General features: G+C 39.7%; 1 protein-coding gene across 1 annotated transcript in view; it reads right to left on the reverse strand.

Annotated features, from left to right (window-relative positions):
- The window catches only part of ABCA13 (ATP binding cassette subfamily A member 13), a 502,662-nt gene that overhangs the window by 273,892 nt on the left and 203,994 nt on the right, over positions 1-24,776 (reverse strand). The window contains exons 32-35 of the mRNA XM_073008854.1: positions 17,193-17,307; positions 12,658-12,987; positions 10,742-10,811; positions 8,554-8,685 (exon numbers count right to left, since the gene is read on the reverse strand). Coding sequence (XP_072864955.1) covers positions 8,554-8,685; positions 10,742-10,811; positions 12,658-12,987; positions 17,193-17,307 — 647 coding nt within the window. The remainder of the gene's footprint in view (positions 1-8,553; positions 8,686-10,741; positions 10,812-12,657; positions 12,988-17,192; positions 17,308-24,776) is intronic.

A 24,776-nucleotide genomic window follows, 5' to 3' on the forward strand; every position in this document is an offset into this window, starting at 1 on the left:
AATAAATAAATAAAGTGAAGAGAAGCTGTTGAGCTGGTGTCAGGAGTAGCACTGTTGTTTGTGGGCTGAGTTGTGTCTCCCCAGGTTTCACAGGTTGAAGTTCTAACCCCTTGCACTTCAAAATGTGACTGTATTTGGAGACACGGTCTTCAAAGAGGTGATTAAGGCAAAATGAAGTCACAAGGGCGAGGACTAATCCAATGTGAGTGCTGTCCTCATGAAAGAAAATTTGGACACAGATACACAGGAACGACACAAGGAGATGATGCCATCTGCAAGCCAAGGAGAGTGGCCTTGGGAAAAACCAGCCCATACATATACCCACATACTCAGGCCTACACCTTGATCTCAGACTTCTGGCCTCCAGGATTGTGAGACAATACATTCCTGTTGTTTGAGCCACCCAGTCTGTGGTACTTTGTTGTTGCAGGCTGAGAAAATTAATGCAGGCAGGCGTCCTCCAAGAACCTTGCAAAGCAATAACCATCCCTCTGTAGGAAAAGGATGAGTAGCAGCTGGATAATCAGGTCATATCACAGCCAGCATCCCACTCACTCTGTTCCAGGCACTGTCCAGGGTATCTGGTTGTATTAATTCACACAGTCCTGTGACCACCAACATGTCAGGTACAATTATCACCTCTACCTTCCCAATAAGAAAAGGAGGAACAGAAAGGCTTGCCCAGTGATGCACAGCTGGTGGCTCCCGAAGCTACACACTGGTTAGCCTCTCCTCTAGCATCTCCTGCCTGTCTGAATACGCAAGTGCAGCCATGAGGATGCTTTGGGTTGCCTTTTACAACAAGAAAGAAGCACAGTTTCTTCCAGCACCAATTACACAATAAGCCCCTGTTGATACATACATGAACAATGAGTGTGTGGAAATCAAAGGAGATAGAAAGCGAGCAAACACATCAGGAAGATTATTCTCACAAAGCTGCAGGTCTTGGGCTGAGAGGCCTCCCAGGCAACCACACTCAGTCGCAGCTTAAGTGGACACCACCCTTAGCAAGGACAGTAGGCAATGGGATCCGGATGCCTTTAACTGTTTATATATTTGAATTAGTAATTAAAATTCCGGGACTCTAGATGACACAGTGAAAAAGTGGGAACGTACATCTGAACATAGAAAAAGCAAAAATTATTTAAACTTGCAAAGTAAGAGAAAGGTGCAGGAAGTTATTACTTTCATTTGATGAAATATTGAGCAGCCATTAACAGTACTTTCAAAGATGTGGATAAATGCTTATGACAAAAATATTTTTTAAAAACATAGAGGGAAATTTACATATATAGTATGAACCCAACTAGGTACAGAAAACTGTCTGGAAAAAGCCTGAGAAATGTTAGTTCTGGTTAGTGAAATCAGAGATAATTGAATTTTTTTTTCTGCTTCCTCAAAAATTTTTCCTGTTTCTCCATAAACTTTTCAAACATTTTACAATAAACACATATCTGTCTGATGTATTACAGCTCAAGTTTTCAGAACCATAGGGGAGAAAAGAATATTTCACACATGCACATTCTAAAGGTGAAATAAGGCACAATTTGCCTGTTCCAAATGAAGTCATTGAACACCTTCACATTGTGAGTGTACGCAAGGAAATCCTGAAGCAAGCCTCAGCTCTGCTTCACTTCGATACAAGTGGAAGTTGTACAAAGATAAGTATGATTTCAAACTTTGGGCCATGACTAAAAGTGAGGATCACCATACGTGTGTGTGTGACACACACATACCCACATACACATGCACACACACAGGCATTCACACACATGTACACATGCACATATTCATGCAGCACATGCACACACGTACACACACACAAGCATGCACACATAGGCAACTGCAACAATGTCAGGAGTTACCAGTTTCTTGCAATGGAGCTAAGTCATTACTCTTTATTAGTTATGTCCTTGTTTTCTCACTTGAGTCTTTGGGAAATGACACCTTACTGCAGCCCTGACTTACTGTGGGAGATGCTTTGCTGAGAAATGAGCATTTTGTACAGAGGTAGGAGGACAGACTCTGGCTCATCTCCCAGGGCTCACAGTTCCAGCTGTCAGCCCTAGAATGAGCAGGACAGGTGAGGCCTCAGCACAGCGACGAAGGAACACAGCAGAAGTCCCCTAGATCTGGAACATCGTATCCCTTGCCCTTCTGTTCTCCGGTTTACACCTTCCTATTCCAGGGAGATGTCAGTCATCAAACAGAAATCAACTAGTCACACCCTCTAGTGGTATGATGGACACAGAGATGAATCAGGCAGAGACTGCACCATCTTAGGACCTTCATTCTAGTACAGATGACCAAAAAAAAAATCATTGAGAGAAAAACGCAAGACAATATTGTCATTGTAGGGTTTCCACCTATGCAAAACAAAAGCAGGCCCTTCAACCCAAGAAAAAGGAGCGAGAATGAAAAGACAGAGATGCTGGGAGGGATGCTAGATTCAGAAAACACAAACACAGGATGTCCAATTAATTTTGAAGTTCGGACAAACAACAAGTAATGTTTGAGTATGAATATGTCCCCCAGATTATTTGTAGTTTATCTGAAATTTGAATTCACCTGGGTGCCCTGTATTTTATCTGGCTACCCTGTGTGGGTGTGCTGGGTACATTGGAGACTGCCCCCCAACTCCCCATCAGCACAACAGGAATAGAGAGAGAGAGGCATGAATCTGCAGCAGAGCAGGTTCAGGTGGCCTGGGAGCCACTGAGGATATTAGTTATCCTCTAAACATTTTGGAGTTGGGGAAGACTGTCATGCAGGGGAGGGACATGGTCCATTTGGTCTATTTTTTAAAAAGATAACTTTGTGTCAACACGGAGGTAGGGTGCAGAGGTGAGGTACTGGGGTTGGGGATACCTAGAGGAGTGGGAATGAGTTACAAGGGCACTGTAATTCGCTGTAAGTCCAGATCAGGCACAGTGAGGCCTGATCTAAGGTAATGGCTTCAGGGATGAGAAGTAGAAACAAACTATGAAAGACATTCCAGAGTTAGGAAAAAATAAATTAGAAATAAATTGAATATTAAGGGTTGCTTTGCTAATTAAACCATCTCAGCCGTAATCTGTCTGGACTTTTAAAACCTCCTAATTAATCTACTAATCTAACAAAAGCAGACAGCAGCCAGATGCAAGTTGGCATGGAGGCCATTCAGCTCTTTGGCTTGCCTCTGCAATCGGCTTTTGCTTATAAATCCAAACTTGGTTTATGTGCACACTCTAGAAGCACATACAACCTGCTCACATTACCAGATGTAATTGGGCACATTAATACGTGCAAAGGCCCTCCATTTACACCAAGCTTTTCTCCTCAAGGGGAACTGCCTGCTGGCTTATGCAGGCCAGGAAACTAATTAGCATTGCCCCGCAAAACTGACAGTGATAAAAGAAGAAGTCAATGAAATTAGACAGATCGAGCAGAATCAAATTTAATTGGAAGCATATAAAAAGAGTTTATGCAATGAAAACTCTTTGAGAGGACCAGATGTTTGCTTGTGAGCTCTTGACTCAAGCGTGGAGACCTCCAGTTGATGCTGAGCCCTGCAGGCCAGAAAATGATCTGATGCTGGATCTATAGAGTCTCCCAGTCAGACAGCGGGGCTGAGAAATGCTGGGGTCATACTCACCGGGTCACTTTAAAACAAAGAAAGAAAATGGAGAGAAAAGCATTTGTTTGGGGTATGGAGTGTGTGTGTGTGTGTGTGTGTGTGTGTGTGTGTGTGTGTGTGACACAGCAAAAGAGAGAAATTTCTCACCTGTCTCCTACCTCTCATTTGGAGACACCCTCCTACCCACAGGAGACTTTGGAACAGTGTTTTACAATGTAGATTTCATTATTACTCAAGTATAGTGATGCCAACAAATCAGGAGCTAACTGTCATTGTAACTATACTTTGTTACTCACAGACCCCAAGAGAAGGAGGCATGACACACCACACAGGGTCACACAGGGAAGCACCAGTGTCAGTCAGGAGACAGGGGAAGTAGGGAGGGGTGTTGTGGGAATGTGAACAAGAGCCTTTACTGTGGTTTCCAAGGGAAGCAACATGTGAGGAAGGGCAAGTACGTTTCTAATTAACTAGTGTGAGTAATTTCATCAGGCTCTTGGGGAGAGAGCCTGTCCCTAGTTGGCTGGTACCTTGCCCTGGGCTCATCAGGCCAGGTAGACAGTGGCCCTGAGTGTGAGCACCCCATACTGGTAGGGGTGTGGGCTCTGGATTGGCTTGTTGTATGTGAAAGACACATCCGCAGGTGAGTCCTTCACTATGGCTAGGAACTGGCTATCCCTGGAAGGAACAGTCCCTCTAGGGTCAGTAACTGCACCCCTTCAACTCCAGTCAAAGCCTCAGAAATACAGAAAATAAAAAAGTAGGATTAATACAATGGGGATGGTACAATTGCCTTTAGGGTGCAGATGCCTGGGTTAGTCAATATCCTCCAAAGTGCAACAAAGAAATGTCCTTGACTTGCCTTCTGTGAGCCTGACCAGTGGTGTAAATGCAAAGTGTTGCATGGTTATTGAGCCTAGGACATATAAACTCAAAGTTTCTATGCAGTTTCAGTATACACTAAATTTTTCAGAAATTCAACCACTGTGTAAACCAGTGGAAGATTATTGTTTAAAGTAGAAATTGTTCGTTGTTTTGGAAAACCATGCCATCAATAGTGATGTCACTCACTGCTTTCAAGTTTGCAATGCAGTATGACTGTATCAATCTTCATTCTGCCCCATTATACCCAAATACATGACAAAAGATGTGAAGATTGCTTTAAATAAACTTAAAAACAGATATATTTAAATTAGTAGAAATTCAGAAAATGTACTAAATTGTATTAATAAGGGTTAGTAACTATGTTACATTGTCATTCTATATATATGTATTTTTTAAAATTGTATAGCAAAATAAGACCATCTGGTAAAAATTACACATTGAAATGATTAACATGAGGCTCCCTATTACTTTTCAATCTTATTTTGATGCTGTTCCCTTGGCTTCTCTATAAAACCCTCTCATATTATTAATATTATTCCTTTGTCCAATCAGTCCTCTATTTCCTGTCACTACTAAAGAATAGATCTCCAAAGTCTTTAAAAGACTGGAGGCTGAATGGAGAGACTGAAATGAGATAGAATCATAAGACAGGAAATGGATCTTCTGTTATGTTTTGTCATTACCTGCCCCATGTGTTAACACAGGGAATTTCCTTATTACTTTTAAGTAAGACCCAGGTCATTTACAAAAATATCATTATTTTATTCACCTCATTAGTGTATAATATTTCTTCCCACATTTTTCCTACTTCAGTTGAAGTTATTTTCATCTTTTAATCGCATACCAATAAATCTGATCTAGTATTACTTAACATTAGCTTTACTTCTAGTGTCTACATTACTCTTTACTTGTGCATTTTCTTTCCTTTTAGTACCAAATGGCTTCCAACCAATTTCCTTCTTTTAAATCCGAACTTATTCCAAATAAATGTAAGCAGCTGAATATCTCATTCTGTGTTCTAATGAATTCTTGCCTGAGCACTGAGAATTTACATGTTATCTTATTATAAATTACTTTCTATTTCTCTTTTATACTAAAATTTTAAAATTACATTAATTTTAAGACTCATACACAGGTAGTTTTCATTATCTATAAGTTTCATTTCAAGAGAGTAAAGGAGGTAATATAAAATATTTGTCTTAAAAAGAGGGTATTGGGTCTAAGAGCTCCTAGAAATTATAACCCTCTTTATGGATCTGAAAGCCCATCAATAGTGTCTGGCAATTTTATTCCTTGTTATTATCGGCAGACTTTGTCAAAGTGGAAAATAAATACGTTGTGCAATTTGGGAATATGCAAATTGCCAACTCTTATTTTTAGCTTTCGAAACAAAAGAATCTGAATTTTGTGATAAATTCAAAAATCTTTATTGACATATTTATTCAGCTCTATGCCTTTGAATTTTTAAATATGTGTTATAAATATGTTCGAGCTTTGATTTTTTTAAATTCTATAATAGACTCTGATCTTTTTTCCTAACTAGCTGGTAGGTAAAATTAGTGTTACAATCACAAAGAGAAAATATAAAACCCACCACTCTAAATTCACTAAACAAAATGTTGAAATGAGTGTCTGCCATTCAGAGGTGGATTGAGGGCCTCCTGCATTTACTTCCCTTTGCAGGGTGTAGGATCCAATGTAACTGGGAATCGTAACTCATTAGAGGTCACAGAACACTTTGTATGGCCTGATGAAAACATGGAGACGTTCCCTAGAAAAGGTACATCCGAGTGAACTTAAGGGAGACTTGCGAAGTAAAATCAGGAGATCTTTTACTCCAGTTGGATGTGGTAGGGTGAGAGCTGATTCTGAAGTAGCTCAAATTTAACATATTGGGTAGACGTTAATCATGACCCATATTGTGAGACTGCAGGATTGTGGCGTGAGTGTATGAAGATGGTGGATTGTTGGTTTAACCTTAACCTAATGGGAGGGCAGGGAATTAGGAGTCTGAAGAAATGGAAGGACAGGAGATGAAAGAGGGAACAGAAGATGATGGTTTCCCCAGTCGAATATACGTGAGTTCCAAATGTGGCATGGTTCAGATGGCCAACGTACTTCCAAAAGATTACCAAATCCAGTACTTGAATCTCCTGGTCCCCTGAGGAAAACGATTTTTTTTAAATTTCTTCTGAGCCTCAAGTTAACCTCACTGAACTTTTAGGAAGAATTTCTCCTTAAAAGCCACCAGCTTAGCCAAACATCCCCTGACCCACAGGATAGGGAATGACTCAATACTGTCCCACTGGTGGGGACATTCTCACCATCACTCAGCTTTTCTGAGTTCAATTACCTTCTTCCATGAGTGTACCCCCAATTCCCTTTTCTTCCCTTCAAATATGACCTAGACAGTGAACCCTCTGCACACCAGACATCCACCTCAAGGCTCAGTCTCTTTTAAAACTTTTCAATTTAGAATTCCACAGTGGGATTCAGAGCGAAAGTCTCAGCTGAATACAATGTTCCTTTGCTTTATTATAATGTAGAAAAATACTACCCCTAGGAGCCTCTTGCCTTAGATGCTGATGGTTGAGGGAGAAATCAGATCATTCTGGGTCCCAGGACACATTTTATCTTCATCTCAATGTTGCAGAGAGTAGACTTTTTTGCTGGTCTTTTGTATTTTAAATTGATATCGCAGATGTATTTTGTAACATTACTTTCTTATGCTATTTTTGCTTCTTCTCAATAGTCAATTGCTTCTCATCCAACTTCCTAACCTTGGCCTTCTCAACTCATTTTTTTAAATCTCTTATTTCCTAGAATCTTATTTCTTAAGTTTTATTTTCTTAAATTTTATTCAAAGTACCAAGACGATGCAGTCTAAGTTTTTCCTGAATAAATCACGTTTCCAATTTATGTTCTCTCTCTACCTGTTGAGGGCCATATATTCCTACTTTTGTGTAAAATGATCTTTTCAGTGACCCATATTATTTTTATGCTTACCCATCCCTAAATGATTCATGAGCTCTTCAAATCTGGAATGTGTTTTCATAAACAGAATGAACAGCGTTTGTTTTCCTTCTATCCCTCCATTTTCATTTGTATAAGATTAGAATCTTTTTTTTTACATTTTAAATTTTAATTTAGTTAGATGCTATTTGCCTTGAAAAGCATAGAACCAGGTTGCAAGTAATTTCAGCAAGAAAATACACCCCTATTAAAGTGTTATCTCTAAAAAATAAAATAAATAATTTTAAAGTGCTATTTCTGCTCTTTTGGACCTGAACCAAAAAGGTAAAGTATGCATGCCTCTTTTCCTCCCAAAACAGCTAGGAAAACCCATTACCATTAGTGGCTTTTTTTTTTTTTTTTTGGCCATTGATACACTTGTCCTCCAGACCTCTGGGGCATGCCTGCCACACCAGGAAAAAAGTGCGCCACATTTGGGAAACCCCATATCCGTGACAACACTGAAAGTCCTGTGGTTGAACATGGCCCCTCAGTCCCAGCCCACCCTGCCTAGCTGCCTTTAGGCTCTGCCTGCTTCTCCCTGCCACCTGCTGACCTGCCGCTGGCTGAGCGCTTGGCCCCTAGACTCCCACTAGGAGTGACTTTCTGCCCAAGGCACTCTGAGCACCCCGACCCCCACCCCACCTGACCTCTTTGCTGTCTGGGAGCCTGCAGCACCATGGGCCCCCAGGTTCTCTTGCCCTCACCCCTCATGCATGTTGGGAAACACTCTATCTAGGAAACCAGGATATTTTCTGTGTAGACTGAAATCCACTTGTTGGGAGCTGATTGGTGGGCCTGGTCAGTTTTCATGCTTACTTCATCCTGGCTAACCCCTCACGTGGCCTTTCACCTTCCACTCAGGAAACAAAAGCATCACATTTTTTCTCAAAAATGTACAGCTCCTTTTAAAATACATCCTGAGACTTCCCTTTCTGGATCTTCCTTAAAGAATAAATGATTATTCTAATATTGGTGCATATTAATTCAAACTGTTTTTACAATTTATTTTGTTATCTTATAAAGTGCAAAATTCTTACCAGGAATCAAGTTGCCCAAGTACCATCCACACAAAAAATAAAGGCTTGAATCAAACAGAATCATCCAGCAAACCCAGCCAAATGTCATGCCCCCTTGTTCTGGAGCCTGGTACATATTATTCCACTGAATCCCTAGCAGGAAGAAAAAGGTCAGAGTTAGAACTGCACAAGCTCTTTTACAGTAGATTTTGTCACAATGAGTTCATTACTTCTGGAAGCTCAAGTAAAGTTGAACAGAACTAAAACAAAAAGAAGGTCAATACCACTGGCCATAACTCTTCAAATGAAATGTTAACTTGTGCAATCTTACACCTATTTCAATGATACCAGGTGGGGTGATCATTAACTACATTTTAATATCTAATACTTTAAAAAGTTTTAAAGGTCACCTTACTCATATCTAGTTTTATTTACTGAGTAGAAAGGACTTTGTATTTAAGGAAAATAAGCATTCAAAAAAAATTTTTAAAGTCTCCTTGAGAACCCAAATTCTAAACTGTGTAACTCTCTGTGCTCTTGGAAAATACATAAATAGGATATATGAGAACTAGGGTGGGAAAGAATTATTATTTTCTTATAATATGTTTGTGATTTATTTCTGGATTAACATATAATTTAAGAAAAATATTCCCCTTTCTAAATTTCCCTATGGTACCAGGCTACAGTTCAATAAAATACATTTTTTAATCATTGTGTGCTTGGAATTTAGACCAAAACATTCAAATGGTCTAACAGTGACCATTTTTTGTTTCTATCATCTTGATTCAATTTATTCTAAAGGTTAGTTAGAAGAAATCATTCAGGATTACTCATCTGTAAAAGAACATTTTAATATGTCTTACTGAAAAACTCTAAGAACTCAAAGACCGGTACAAATTAACTGGCTAATGCAACAATAGCTAGAGTCAAATTTTACTTATAGCATGTGTTTTACCTCTGTTTACAAAAACACCCCCTCCCCCCGCAAAACCACACGAATATCTATGAAATATATGTATGTTCTGGTTTAGAATTTTGGTTGTCAAATTCTCAATATAAGCAAAAAATGCTGCCAATAGATTTTTAGAAAATCATTTTAGGCTGCATTGGTAGGAGATAACTGCACTCTATTTTATGCTGATTAGACTTATTTCTGGATCCTGATCTTCAGGAATGATCTAGTAAATCTAGGAGTAAAGATGAGAGCCAACAAATATGTGGATGGTTGTCATGTGAAAGGAATAATTAGAAAGGAGAAACTAGAAAACACGGATAGAGGATCTAGGAAGACAGATCCCAGGTCAACAATCATCTAACACAGTGGTACTATCCTTTTTGGTACCAAGGACCAGTTTCGTGGAAGACAATTTTTCCACAGACTGGGGGATAGAGGATGGTTCCAGGATGATTCAAGTGCATTACATTTATTGTGCATTTTTTTCTATTATTATTACACTGTAATATATAATAAAATAATTACACAATTCACCATAATGTAGAACCAGTGGGAGCCCTGAGCTGGTTTTCCTGCAACTAGACGGTCCCATCTGGGAGAGATGCGAGACAGTGACAGATCATCAGGCATTAAATTATCATAAGGATGATGCAACCTATCGCATGTTTGTGAACCTCTGTGACACAAGCACCCATGTGAACCTTTGCATGCACAGTTCACATAACATTCAGGCTCCTGTGAGAATCTAATGCCCCCACTGACCTGTCAGGAGGTGGAGCTCAGGCAATAACGTGAGCAATGGAGAGTGCCTGTAAATACAGACGAAGCTTCTCTCCCTTGCCTGCTGCTCACCTCCTGCTGTAAGGCTCAGTTCCCAACAGGCCATGGACTGCTCCATGGCCCAAGGGTTGGGGACTCCTGATCTAACAGATGAACACATTTGCATGCCCTACTCTTGGAAGGTTCAGAAGGTCACTCACCTGACCCGATTATAAGGAAGACCCGAGCATTGGCTGGGTGGTTGACCTGGATAGTGTCTGAAGCAAGGGAAGCCATGATTATTCTTAAATGTTCTCAAAACTGGGACTACCAGACAGTGGGAGGTGTATACAACAGTGAAACCAGATATCCGAATCTCATTCTGAATGCTCTACTTGATAATGAAGACTTCCTACTGGATCACTTGCAATATAACTATTAATTTCCAAAAAGGTGATTCACTGAGAGTTACTTTTTACACATGCATGCTCTTACCTGTCTCTTGTCCTTCCAGGAATGTAATAAAAAATACTCCTTGTCCAAAGGCAGTTGTGGAGAGAAAGCACTGCCCACAGATTGATGGAGTGAAAAGAAAAACTGCACGTTAGTGTTTGATTGGGACACAGAAAATCCACAACACTTAATTCAAAGAGAGAAGTTGTAACAACTTTTCATTCTGATGACGCCCAACCATGGCTTCAGGCAGTCATTTAAATATTTTAATCTGAAAAACTTAGTGGAATGTCAGTCCACTCTGAAAAGCATGATAACAAGCTAGTTTTTAACATTAAAAGGAATTATTTCTCTTTACTGAGATGCTTGAAGTGTCATAAATCCAATGCATCATACACAGAAATGTGTAACACAAAACAGTGAAAAATGGAATAGAGCAATTTACTATTTTTTATTATTAAGTGAATGCCCTGGAGCATACTGCAGGCTGTCTGATGGAATACATACACTATTCTACACTAGAAAGAAGGCGTATTGAAGAAAAATGTTATTTTATCTCAGTGGAGAGGTCTTATGTTAGAAAGAAACCCCATTGAAAAAAAAATCTTACATTAAAAAATACAGTGTACCTGAGTTAGATATTTTTTATTTGCTAAAAAGCATTTGAATATGTAAAAAGAAAATCAAATTTTATATGCATAGAACCCACAAATATAAGAACCAAGGTAAAATTAAAAACACCACCATTTGAAAATTAGGTCAGATCGTAGATGACTCCTTTTCTATGTACAAGGAGTATATGGGGAAGGACCGTGAATGGTCCCATTTGTGTTAATTATTCTGAAAACATCTACTTAACACTAATATGAAATTATTGGTTATGAATTTTTACAAATGTGACATAAGCCAATCAACACCAATGAACACATATCAATAGATAAAACACTGATGGAATATAACCACTTTTTCATTCTGCATGTGTATCTATGTTGTGTGTACATGGTTAGTAGAAACCAGAGAGCTTTGAATCATTTATTGAAGTTGAAGAAAAATCAGTTGGCTTTCATATAAATATTTTACTCTAGGCCCTAAATGAGCAGAGAAGGTGTTCTGCTCCCAATAAGTGAGTGAAGCACTGGGGCTTTCATGAATCCTGTGCTGGACAAAAGGACTTTTAAGGGCCTTTAAATACCCCGAGCAGCCCTGTGATCTAAGTCTCCTTGACATTTCCCCAAAGTCTCTGTTAAGACTCTGTCATATCTCTCAACAGACTGCAATTTTAGGAAGTCACTTGACCTATTGGAGAGAATAGTCTTGAGCGCAGTGCAAGTGTTTAGTGACGCCACTGGCTCTCTGAAGAGATCATTTTAATAGGGATGGCTCACCCTCACTTTGATTGAGTTCCTACTATGTTTCAGGCACTGTGCTTGCCAGCAATTGTCATAAAATAATGAATACATTTTTTGTGTTCTACGTATTTGATGTTACAGACCTGAAAGTGTTATCATACTTTTTTAGGAGGTACATTTTAAATGGACGAGTGACTCTGACGTTGCTAACGGAGAGATTTTTCTACTCAATGTGATGTAATTCATAATGCTTCAAGAAAAAATGCTGATTTTTTGCTTCTAAAATATCTTTAGAAATCTATTATTTTCCATGCATGAAAGAAAGAGAAAATAAAGTTATATGCTTCCTTAAGAATGCTGCTTATTTTCCAGAGTCTGCAGAAAGTCTCTGTTACGTAAAAACTGGATATTCTTAATGGGCTGCTGTCCAGCAAAAACACTGCAGTTTCAATGGTTTACATTTGTAGATAAGATTTTAAAAAGCAGATATCAGAAAACCCATGTAGATATGAATATGACAAATTGAAAAGGTGAGGGTGGTTGGTCTTGTTTTGTTAGATAGATTGCAGTTTTGTTTTATTTTGTATTTTTACAAAACAACTTACTTACCAGAAATGTCTGAATGACAAAACTTAATTGGTTATGTAGAACCAATAGAACTATGTAGGGCAGAAAGCTGATCATGTACACCAGGCTGGTGCAAAGGGCCGCTGTATTAGCTTGGTTGAAAAATGCACTCAAGAGGTAGCTCAGCATGACGACTGACATCCCAAAATCCAAGAGAAAGAGGAAAATAATAAAGGCATTGCTGTGTGCAAAGATGCCACTTGTTTTCAGAATGATGGCCAGAGCAGCACTGCTTACGGTCAACACAACCATGTTCTCCAGGAACCAGGCCAGGAAATGGGTCATTGGATGCACTCCCATCATCCGCAGATACTATCAAAAAGAGAACAAGCCCAAGGTTACCACAGAATGCATACTTGAGGAAGAACAAATCAGATAGTAGGAGAAAGAAGGTGGACCAGTGGAAAGGTAAATCTGCTTGCTTGCAAATACCGCCCTGTAAAGGGCCCTGGGAAGGACATTGCCTCCTCAAGCTTGGTATTTGATTTTCATGAGCACTTGTATCCTGGAACTTAAAATTAAGTTAAATTTTTAAAAAAGAGCCATTTGTGACAAACCCATAGCCAATATCATACTGAACGGACAAAAGTTGGAAGCATTCCCCTTAAAAATTGGCACAGGACAAGGATGCCCTCTCTCGCCACTCCTATTCAACATTGTATTGGAAGTTCTCTCCAGGCCAGACAGGTAAGAGAAAGAAATAAAGCATATTCAAATAAGAAGAGAAGAAGTCAAACTGTCTCTGTTTGCAGGTGACATGAACCTATATCTAGAAAACCCCATTATCTCAGCCCAAAAGCTACTTAAGCTAATAAGCAACTTCAACAAAGTCTCAGGATACAAAATCAATGTTCAAAAATCACAAGCATTCCTATACACCAACAGGAAACAAGCAGACAGCCAAATCATAAATGAACTCCCATTCACAATTGCCACAAAGAGAATAAAATGTCTAGGAATACAGCTAACAAGGGAAGCGAAGGACCTCTACAAGGAGAACTATAAACCACTGCTCAAGGAAATAAGAGAGGACACAAACAAATAGAAAAACATTCTGTGTTCATGGATAGGAAGAATCAATATCATTAAAATGGCCATACTGCTCTAAGTAATTTAGAGATTCAATGCTATTCCCATTAAACGACCATTGGCATTCTTCACAGAATTAGATAAATCTACTTTAAAATTCATATGGAACCAAAATTTCAAAAAAGAGCCTGTATAGTCAAGACAACCCTAAGACAAAAAAACAATGCTGGAAGCATCACACTACCTGACTTTGACCTATACTACAAAGCTACAGTAACCAAAACTTCATGGTAGTGGAACAAAAACAGACACATAAACCAGTGGAACAGAATAGAGATCTCAGAAATAAGACGACACATCTATGACCATCTGATCTTTGACAAACCTGACAAAAATAAGCAATGGGAAAAGGGTTCACTATTTAATAAATGGTACTGGGAAAACTGGTAGCTATATGCAGAAAATTGAAACTGAACCCCTTCCTTACACCTTATATAAAACTTCACTCAAGATGGAGTAAAGACTTAAATGTATTTTTTGTTTCAATTTCATTTAGCTATTCTCTCATCTTTCTTATTTCTTTTCTTCTGCTAGGTTTGGGTTTCCATTGTTCTTGTTTCTCCAGTTCCATGAGGTGTGACCCTAGGTTGTCTATTTTTGCTCTTTCAGACTTTTTGATGTAGGCATTTAATGTTGTGAACTTTCCTTTTAGCATCATTTTTGCCATATCCCAAAGGTTTTGATAGGTTGTATCACTATTATCATTCAGTTCACTTAGTTTTCATCTTTATTTCATTCTTGACCCAATGATCATTCAGGAACATGTTATTTAATTTCCATGTATTTGCATGGTTTTGAGGGTTCCTTTTGTAGTTTATTTCCAATTTTATTCCACTATGGTCTGAGCTATATATGACAAACCCACAGCCAATATTGTATTGAACAAGGAAAAGTTGAAAGCATTTCCTCTGAGAACTGGAACAAGATAAGGATGCCCACTTTCACCACCACTATTCAACATAGTACTGGAAGTCCTAGTCAGAGCAATCAGACAAGATAAAGAAATGAAGGGCATCCAAATCAGTAGAGAGGAAGTCAAACTGTTGCTGTTTGTTGATGATAATATCATATACCTAGAAAACCCTAAAGACTCATCCAAAAATCTCCTAGAACTGACAATTCAGCAAAGTTTCAGGAAACAAAATTCACGTACACAAATCAGTAGCTCTGCTATACACCAACAGTGACCAAGCCGAGAATCAAATCAAGAACTCAACCCCTTTCACAATAGCTACAAGAAATAAAATAAAATACTTAGGAATATACCCAAACAAGGAGATGAACCACCTCTACAAGGAAAACTACAAAATACTGTTAAAAGAAATCATAGATGACACAAACAAAGGAAACATTTGCTGTGCTCATGGATGGGTAGAATGAATATTGTGAAAATGACCATATTGCCAAAAGCAATCTGCAATCCAATGCAATTCCCATCAAACTACCACCATTACTCCTCACAGAACTAGAAAAAACAATCCTGACATTCATATGGAACCAAAAAAATAACCCACACAGTCAAAGCAAGACTAAGCAAAAAGAATGAATCTGGAGGCATCGTATTACCCGACTTCAAACTATACTATAAGGACATAGTCACCAAAATAGCATGGTACTGGTATAAAAATAGGCACATAGACCAACAGAACAGAATAGAGAACCCAGAAATAAACCCAAATACTTATAGCCAACTGATCTTCGACAAAGCAAACAAAAACATAAAGTGAGGAAAGGACATCCTATTCAACAAATGATGTTGGGATAACTGGCAACCCACAAGTAGAAGAATGAAACTGGATCCTCATCTCTCACCTTATACAAAAATCAACTCAAGGTGGATAAAAGACTTAAATCTAAGCCCTGAAACCATAAAGAGTCTAGAAAAATAACATCAGAAAAACCCTTCTAGACATTGGTTTAGGCAAATACTTCATGACCAAGAACCCAAAAGCAAATGAAATGAAAACAAAGATAAATAAATGGGACTTAATTAAACTAAATGGCTTCTGCACAGCAAAAGAAATAATCAGCAGAGTAAATAGACAACCCACAGAGTGGGAGAAAATCTTCACAATCTATATATCCAACAAAGGACTAATATCCAGAATCTACAAAGAACTGCAAGAAAAAAACAAACAGTCTCATCAAAAAGTGGGCTAAGGACATGAATAGACAGTTCTCAAAAGAAGATAGATACATGGCCAACAAACATATGGAAAAATACTCATCTTCACTAATTATCAGGGAAATGCAAATCAAAACCACAATGTAATATCACCCTACTCCTGCAAGAATGACTATAATTTAAAAAATCAAAAAATAATCTATGTTGGCATGGATGCGGTGAAAAAGGAATACTTTTACACTGTTCATGGGAATGTAAACTAGTACAACCATTATGGAAAACAGTGTGGAGATTCCTTAAAGAACTAAAAGTAGATCTACCATTTGAACCAGCAATCCCACTCCTGGGTATCTACCCAGAGGAAAAGAAGTCATTATATGAAAAAGATAGTAGCACACATATGTTTATAGCAGCACAATTCACATTTACAAAAATATGGGACCAACCCAGTGCCCATCAATCAATGAGTTAATAAAGAAAAAGTATACACACACACACACACACACACACACACACACACACACACACACCATGGAATACTACCCAGCCATATAAAGGAATGAAATAATAGCACACAGAGCAACCTGGATGGAATTAGAGACTCTTATGCTAAGTGAAGTAACTCAGGAATGCAAAACCAAACATCGTATGTTCTCACTCACATGTGGGAGCTGAGCTATGATACACGAAGGCATAAGAATGATTCACTGGACTTTGGGGACTCAGGGTAAAGGGTTGGGGGTGGTGACTGACAAAAGAGTACACATTGGGTACCAGGAACACTGCTCGGGTGATGGGTGCACCAAAATCTCAGAAATCACTACTGAATAACTTATTCATGTAACCAAACACCCCCACTTCCCCAAAAAACCTATAGAAATAAAAAAAAATTAAGTTATGATAGTTTCAAGTTTTATAACAGTATTACAACAAAAATAGCAAGGCCTCTACATTAAAATATTCTAAGCAAAAATTAAGATGGGAAGTCTGCTGCTGTGTTTTTCTGGGTTTGAAAAAAGTTGCTGAATGAGGAACATTGGCTTTGTTCTTGCAATCTCATATGGCTATTCTTTGACTTTCTTTCATGTCAATGGAAAATATCTGTTAAACTCTGGCATTGCTTCAGACTTCAACATAAAATCATCTTTCTGGAACAGGGACTCAGCTATTTTGTACACCAGAACCCCAGCAGAGGAGAGGGAAGCAAAACAGAGAGGCTCAGGTTAGTTATGGGACAAGATCCATTTCCAAAGTCCCCAGCTTCCCCATCTTTGTCTCCCAGGTGAGGTTTAAGGATATTTACCTCTTCTATCTGTATCTCCTGCTCATACACCAACTTTCTGACCATGCTGGCCACAGACACCATCCACGTCAGCATCATTATCAGTGGAAAAAAGAAACCAACGTTGTTCAGGAATCTGTAAGGGGATAATTTAGTCAGCATCCGGAGGCAAGCAAAATGACTCTACTAATATTTTACATTTTTCTTTCAAGTTACAAAGCACTTTCAGGAGCGATGTCTCCTTTGGTCATTTCTACATGCTTGTGACTTAGGTAGGAGGGCCATGATTGGTGTGCTGATTTTGTAGGTGTGCAAATTCATGAAGGAACTCATGAAGGAGACACAACTGGTTCAAGGTCTCTCAGAGAGCCATAGCTCAACCACAATACTCTATGACACTTGCCATAGGCAGAGCAGGTTGGAGCAAAAGCAGGTCATTAATCCATGCCTACCATTTCCCCAACGTAGTTGGGACCATTATCTATCTTCAATTATTGATATTAATTGATCATAGATTATCATCTACAAAATACGTGAAAATTGACAAATGAAAGTCTTCCTGTCTATTTTCCCAACACTCACATTTCAACCCACTCTAACTGGGCTCCATTTCTAATATACACTTGAAATGACTCTTATCTAGGGCATCAGTGACAGTCATGCCTCAAAATCCAATGAGAATTATCCAGTCATTTTCCTTCTTGAGTTCCCAGACATGTTTGATGACTTTGGTCATTCCCTTCTCCTCTCTTTCCTCTTAGCTTCCAGAACAACTCCCAGCTTTGCACCCACAGCTTGGCAACTTCTCTTTTACCTGCCTTTAAATGTAGGCATCCTTACCTCACACTGGATCCTCTGTCCTCCCACCACATACTCTCTGAGCTCTAAATCCATGTAATAATTTTTTATTCAACATTGAGACCAACCGCAGGTACAAGCCATGTTACTGGGCAGGTGTTACATGAATGAGCCAAACAGTAAAAGGCCCTGCCATTAAGGATCTTTCATTCTAGTATGTTGGCAAGGTGAGAAGGGACATAAAATAATCCAATAAACAGAGATTGCTATGTTCTGTCCCTGCCAAAACTCATATTGAAATGTAATTGCCCATGTAATGGTATTGAGAGGTGATACAACCTTTAAGAGGTGTTTGGGTTATGGGGTCTCCACACTCGTGAATGGATTAATGCAGTTCTCATGAGACAAGGTGAGTTCCCAGGGTACTGGATTAGTTCTTGAGAAAGCTGGCTGTTATGAAGCAAGTTTGCCTCTCATGTATGAAGCACACACCCTCTCCCCCTTAAACTTTCCGCCATGAGTTGAAGTGGCATGATGCCCTCAGCAGAAGCCGACCAGACAGGCTGCCTAATCTTGGACTTCCTGCCAGAATTATGAGCCAAATAAACCTATTTTCTTTACAGACTATCCTGTCTTGGGTAGTCTGTGATAGCAACACAGAAAGGACTAAAGCAGAGACGCATAATGTCAGGTAGTGATAAATGCTATGAGGAAAAAAGAACCAGCTTAACCAAAAGTGAGAAGGAATGTTATTTCAGACAGGGTGATTAGCTGAGCTGACAGCGGAAAAAAATACTCAAGCAGAAAGCGGATGCAGTAAAGAAATGAGTCACACAGGTATCTGAAGGGAGACTGCTCCAGGCAAAGGAAAAAAAGGGCAGGGACCAGAGGTTGGAGCAAACAGAACACATGTCAGGAGCAGCCAAGGCCTTCATGCAACAGCAGCAGATGGGGTCAGAGCATGAGCAGAGGACAGATCATGCAAGGACCTTTCATGTCAGGGTAAGTTCTATATTTTATTCAGTGAACAAGAAAGTACATTGAAAAGACTTTAAAAGGAAGAGAGAGAGAGAAACAGAGAGGTGGCATAGTTAGGTGCACAGTGTTTTTAAAAAGACCACGAAATGCCACGTAGACAATGGGGTACAAGTGGGGAAGCCTGTGAAGTGAGGGGTCAGAAGGCTACAGCAGACTCAACAGTCTAGATGAGAAAGAAGGGGTCCCCAACAAAGACTGTGGCCCTGGAGACAGGAAAATGTCCAGATTGGACACTTGCCCTGCTGCAGTAGCCTCTTAGAGGCCCTCCAGAACTTCTCCTTCATAGCATTAATGACAGCACGGAAGACATTCAAAAATTTTGATGTCTGCAAAATCTAAGCTCCTTAAGGAAGATCTCCCACTGTATCTCCTTGCTCTGGCAAGCACCTGCCTCATAATGGATGCCAAATACTTATTAATAAATACATGAATGTGTAACAAAGAAAAGGAAATTCACCTCTTTGTTTTTATTCACTTTTCTGCTTAAGGCAACTTTTACAAGCTATCAACCTGGCAGGTCATGTTTGAAAGTTAAATATGTGCTGGGTGCGGTGGGTCATTCCTATAATTCCTATAATTCCAGAGGTCGAGGCAGGTGGATCACCTGAGATCAGGAGTTTGAGACCAGTCTGGCCAATACATGGTGAAACCATGTCAGTAAAAATACAAAAATCAGCCGGGTGTGGTGGCGCATGCCTGTAATCCCAGATACTCAGGAAGCTGAGGCAGGAGAATCACTTGAACCTGGCAGGCAGAGGTTGCAGTGAGTTGAGAAGAAAGAAAGGGAGGGAGGGAGGGAGGGAGGGAGGGAGGGAGGGAGGGAGGAAGGAAGGAAGGACGGAAGGAAGGAAGGAAGGAAGGAAGGAAGGAAGGAAGGAAGGAAGGAAGGAAGGAAGGAAGGAAGGAAAGTTAAATATGGTTAACTTCTATGCTATACAATGACTGTTTGCAGAAGGCAGAGTCTTTTAGATTTCCAGTTTTGAGACTTTCTAGGTTTTTTAAAAAGCATTATTTTTTGTAGTGCTCAGAGCAGGTAGCAGTCTATGAAGAGGAAGTGCCATAAACTCCATATACTTGTCTATCCAGCAAATGCCATTTGTTCTCCCAAAGTAACACAATTTACCACAGAGAGGAAGTTTAGATCACTTGTAAAGTTAAAGACAACTAATAATGAATTTATTTGGAGGGTTGAAGAAGTTTGTCTCTCTGTTTGCATACTTTTTTTTTTTCTTAATGGTAGTGGACTTGATGACAACTGAACTCTATTTTTGCAGCAACTTGAATCTTACAAAAGAGTCCATAAGTATCAAGCACAAGCATTGTCTAAGATTCTTCTCTAAGTTGTTGATTCAGAAGTTACCTTAGGTCAGACTTCTGTACCATGTGTGCATCTTAGTGATCCCTTAAAGCTTTGTAAAGGAGAAAGTCTTGAGAGGCTTGGAGATGGATCAACCTAGCTCTGAAGATCTTGGAGCACCTACCTCAGATATAAGAGAGTACCCAGACACTGCACAGACATGTCAGACTGAGGTCATTTGGTAGAAACAATATAGCATAAGAAAGTGGAGATGATAGATTACAAGACATGACTATGTAACCCAGCCAATTTCTTATATGCTCCTGAAAATTGGTCTGAAGTCAAAAAGATAAGAAAAATAAGACATTCAATTTTTTATAAATGTTTAGAAGAGACATGAGGCATTTGAAATGGTGCTAAAAAAATCAAGTTCATGTGAGAGTCACACAAAAATGTGAATAGGAGAGATTTCTGTAGCAAAACCCCACCTTCTGCAGATCTCAAAATGCACCATTGAAAATACATTTCTTGGTTGGATGCAGTGGCTCACTCTTGTAACCCCAACACTTTGGGAGGCCGAGGCAGGAGGATCACTTGAGCCCAGGAGTTTGAGACAAGCCTGGGAAACATGGTTAAACCCTGCGTGTTCAAAAAAATCCAGAAATCAGCCAGATGTGGTAGTGCATGCCTGTGGTCCCAGCTACTTGGGAGGCTGAGGTGGGAAGATCACTTGAGCCCAGGAAATGTGAGGCTGCAGTGAGCCATGATTGTACCATCACACTCCAACCTGGGTGATAGAACAAGACCCTGTCTTAAAAAAAAAAAAAAAAAAAAGAACACTTCTTAAAAGCAAACAACACACTCTGAGAGGCAAAATATACAAAACAGATTATGTTAGGTGGGTGTCAAGTTGCATGATAAATTGGATAGCTTTGTCACTGCCTTGATCTTGTTACTCACTATTGGTCTTTTCAGGCTTTCTATTTCTTAATTGTTCAATCTTGATAGGTTGTATGTATCCAAGAATTTATCCATTTCTTCTAGATTTTTCAATTTGTTGGTGTATATTCATAATAGTCGCTACTGATCCTTTGTATTTCTGTGGTATCAGTTATAATGTCTCCTTTTGTGCTTCCAATTTTATTTAATTTGAGTCTTCGCTCTTTTTTCTTAATCTAGCTAACAATTTGTTGATTTTATCTTTAAAAAAAAAACACCTCTTTGAAACTATTAACAGAGTAAAGACAACCTACAGAATGGGAGAAAATATTCGCAAACTATGCATCCAACAAATGTCTAATATCCACAGCTTATAAGGAACTTAAACAATTCAATAAACAAATACCCTGATAAAAGCAGGCAAAAGGCAGGAGCAGGCACTTCTCAAAAGACATACACGCAGCCAACAAACATGAAAAAATCCTCCCCATCAAAAATCACCAAAGACATGCAAATCAAAACCACAGTGAGATACCATCTCATACCAGTCAGAACAGCTATTATTAAAAAGTCAAAAATAGCGGAGGGTGCCCAAGATAGCCAAATAGGAACAGCTCCAGCCTCCAGCTCCCAGTGTGAGCAACACAGAAGATGGGTGATTTCTGCATTTTCAACTGAGCTACCAGGTTCATCTCACTGGGGCGTGTCGGACAGTGAATGCTGGTCCGCGGGTGCAGCCCGACCAGCAAGAGCTGAGCGGGGTGAGGCATCGCCTCATCAGAGAAGCGCAAGGGGGAAGGAAATTTCTTTTCCTAACCAAGAGAAATTGAGACACACAACACCTGGAAAATCAGCTAACTCCCACCCTAATACTGAGCTTTACCAAGGGTCTTAGCAAACGGCACACCAGGAGATTATATCCCACACCTGGCCCAGAGGGTCCCATGCTCACAGAGCCTCCCTCATTGCTAGCACAGCAGTCTGAGATCTAACTACAAGGTGGCAGTGAGGCTGGGGGAGGGGCGCCTGCCATTGTTGAGGCTTCAGTAGGTAAACAAAGCCTCCAGGAAGCTGAAATTGGGTGGAACCCACCACAGCTCAAGGAGGCCTGACTGTCTCTGTAGACTCCACCTCTGGGGACAGGGCATAGCTAAACAAAAAGCAGCAGACACCTCTGCAGACACAAAAGTCCCTCTCTGACAGCTTTGAAGAGAGCAGTGGTTCTCCCATCATGGAGGTTGAGATCTGAGAACGGACAGACTGCCTGCTCAAGTGGGTCCCTGACCCCTGAGTAACCTAACTGGGAGACATCCCCCACTAGGTGCAGACAGACACCTCACACCTCACATGGTACACCCCTGAGATGAAGCTTCCAGAGCAAGAATCAGACAGGTACACTCGCTGTTCAGCAATATTCCATCTTCTGCCACCTCCACTGCTGATACCCAGGCAAACAGAGTCTGGAATAGACCTCAAGCAAACCCCAACAGACCTGCAGCTGAGGGTCCTGACTGTTAGAAGGAAAACTAACAAACAGGAAGGATACCCACACCAAAACCCCATCAGTACATCACCATCATCAAAGACCAGAGGCAGATAAAACCACAAAGAGGGGGAAAAAGCAGTGCAGAAAAGCTGGAAATTCAAAAAATCAGAGCGCATCTCCCGCTCCAAAAGAACTCAGCTCATCACCAGCAACGGAACAAAGCTGGACAGAGAATGACTTTGACGAGTTGAGAGAAGAAGGCTCAGTCAATCAAACTTCTCAGAGCTAAAGGAGGAACTACGTAACCAGCGCAAAGAAACTAAAAACCTTGAAAAAAGAATGGATGAATAGATAACTAGAATAATCAATGCAGAGAAGACCTTAAAAGAACTGATACAGATGAAAACGATGACACAAGAACTATGTGACAAATGCACAAGCTTCAGTAACTGACTCAATCATCTGGAAGAAAGAGTATCAGTGATTGAAGATCAAATGAATGAAATGAAGTGAGAAGAGACGTGTAGAGAAAAAAGAGTAAAAAGAAATGAATAAAGCCTCCAAGAAATATGGAATTATGGCAAAAGACCAAATCTACATCTGGTTGGTGTGCCTGAAAGTGATGGGGAAAATGGAACCAAGTTGGAAAACACTCTCCAGCATATCATCCAGCAGAACTTCCCCAACCTAGTAAGGCAGGCCAACATTCAAATTCAGGAAATACAGAGAACACCACAAAGATAATCCTCGAGAAGAGCAACTCCAAGACACATAATTGTCAGATTCACCGAAGTTGAAATGAAGGAAAAAATGTTAAGGGCAGCCAGAGAGAAAGGTTAGGTTACACACAAAGGGAAGCCCATCAGACTAACAGCAGATCTCTCAGCAGAAACTCTACAAGCCAGAAGAGAGTGGGGGCCAATATTCAACATTCTTAAAGAAAAGAATTTTAAACCCAGAATTTCATATCCAGCCAAACTAAGTTTCACAAGTGAAGGAGAAATAAAATCCTTTACAGACAGGCAAATGCTGAGAGATTTTGTCACCACAAGGCCTGCCCTACAAGAGATCCTGAAGAAAGCACTAAACATGGAAAGGAACAACTGGTACTAGCCATTGCAAAAACATGCCAAAATGTAAAGTCCATTGATGCTAGGAAGAAACTGCATCAACTAACGAGCAAAATAACCAGCTAATGTCATAATGACAGGATCAAGTTCACACATAACAATATTAAGCTTAAACGTAAATGGACTAGATGGTCCAATTAAAAGACACAGACTGGCAAATTGGATAAAGAGTCAAGACCCATCAGTTTGCTGTATTCAGGAGACCCATCTCACATGCAGAGACACACATAGGCTCAAAATAAAGGGATGGAGGAAGATCTACAAAGCAAATGGAAAACAAACAAACAAACAAAAAAGCAGGGGATGCAATCCTAGTCTCTGGTAAAACAGACTTTAAACCATCAAAGATCAAAAGAGACAAAGAAGGCCATTACATAATGGTAAAGGGATCAATTCATCAGGAAGAGCTGACTATCCTAAATATATATGCACCCAATACAGGAGCACCCAGATTCATAAAGCAAGTCCTTAGAGACTTACAAAGAGACTTAGACTCCCAAACAATAATAATGGGAGACTTTAACACCCCACTGTCAACATTAGACAGATCAATGAGACAGAAAGTTAACAAGGATATCCAGGAATTGAACTTAACTCTGCACCAAGCAGACCTAAAAGACATCTACAGAACTCTCCACCCCAAATCAACAGAATATGCATTCTTCTCAGCACCACATCGTACTTATTCCAAAATTGTGACACAGTTGGAAGTAAAGCACTCCTCAGCAAATGTAAAAGAACAGATATTATAACACACTGTCTCTCAGACCACAGTGCAATCAAACTAGAACTCAGGACTAAGAAACTCAATCAAAACCACTCAACTACATGGAAACTGAATAACCTGCTCCTGAATGACTACTGGGTACATAACAAAATGAAGGCAGAAATAAAGATGTTCTTTGAAACCAATGAGA

The sequence above is a fragment of the Chlorocebus sabaeus genome, chromosome 21 (genome assembly GCF_047675955.1).
Source record: "Chlorocebus sabaeus isolate Y175 chromosome 21, mChlSab1.0.hap1, whole genome shotgun sequence".
Lineage (NCBI taxonomy): Eukaryota > Metazoa > Chordata > Mammalia > Primates > Cercopithecidae > Chlorocebus > Chlorocebus sabaeus.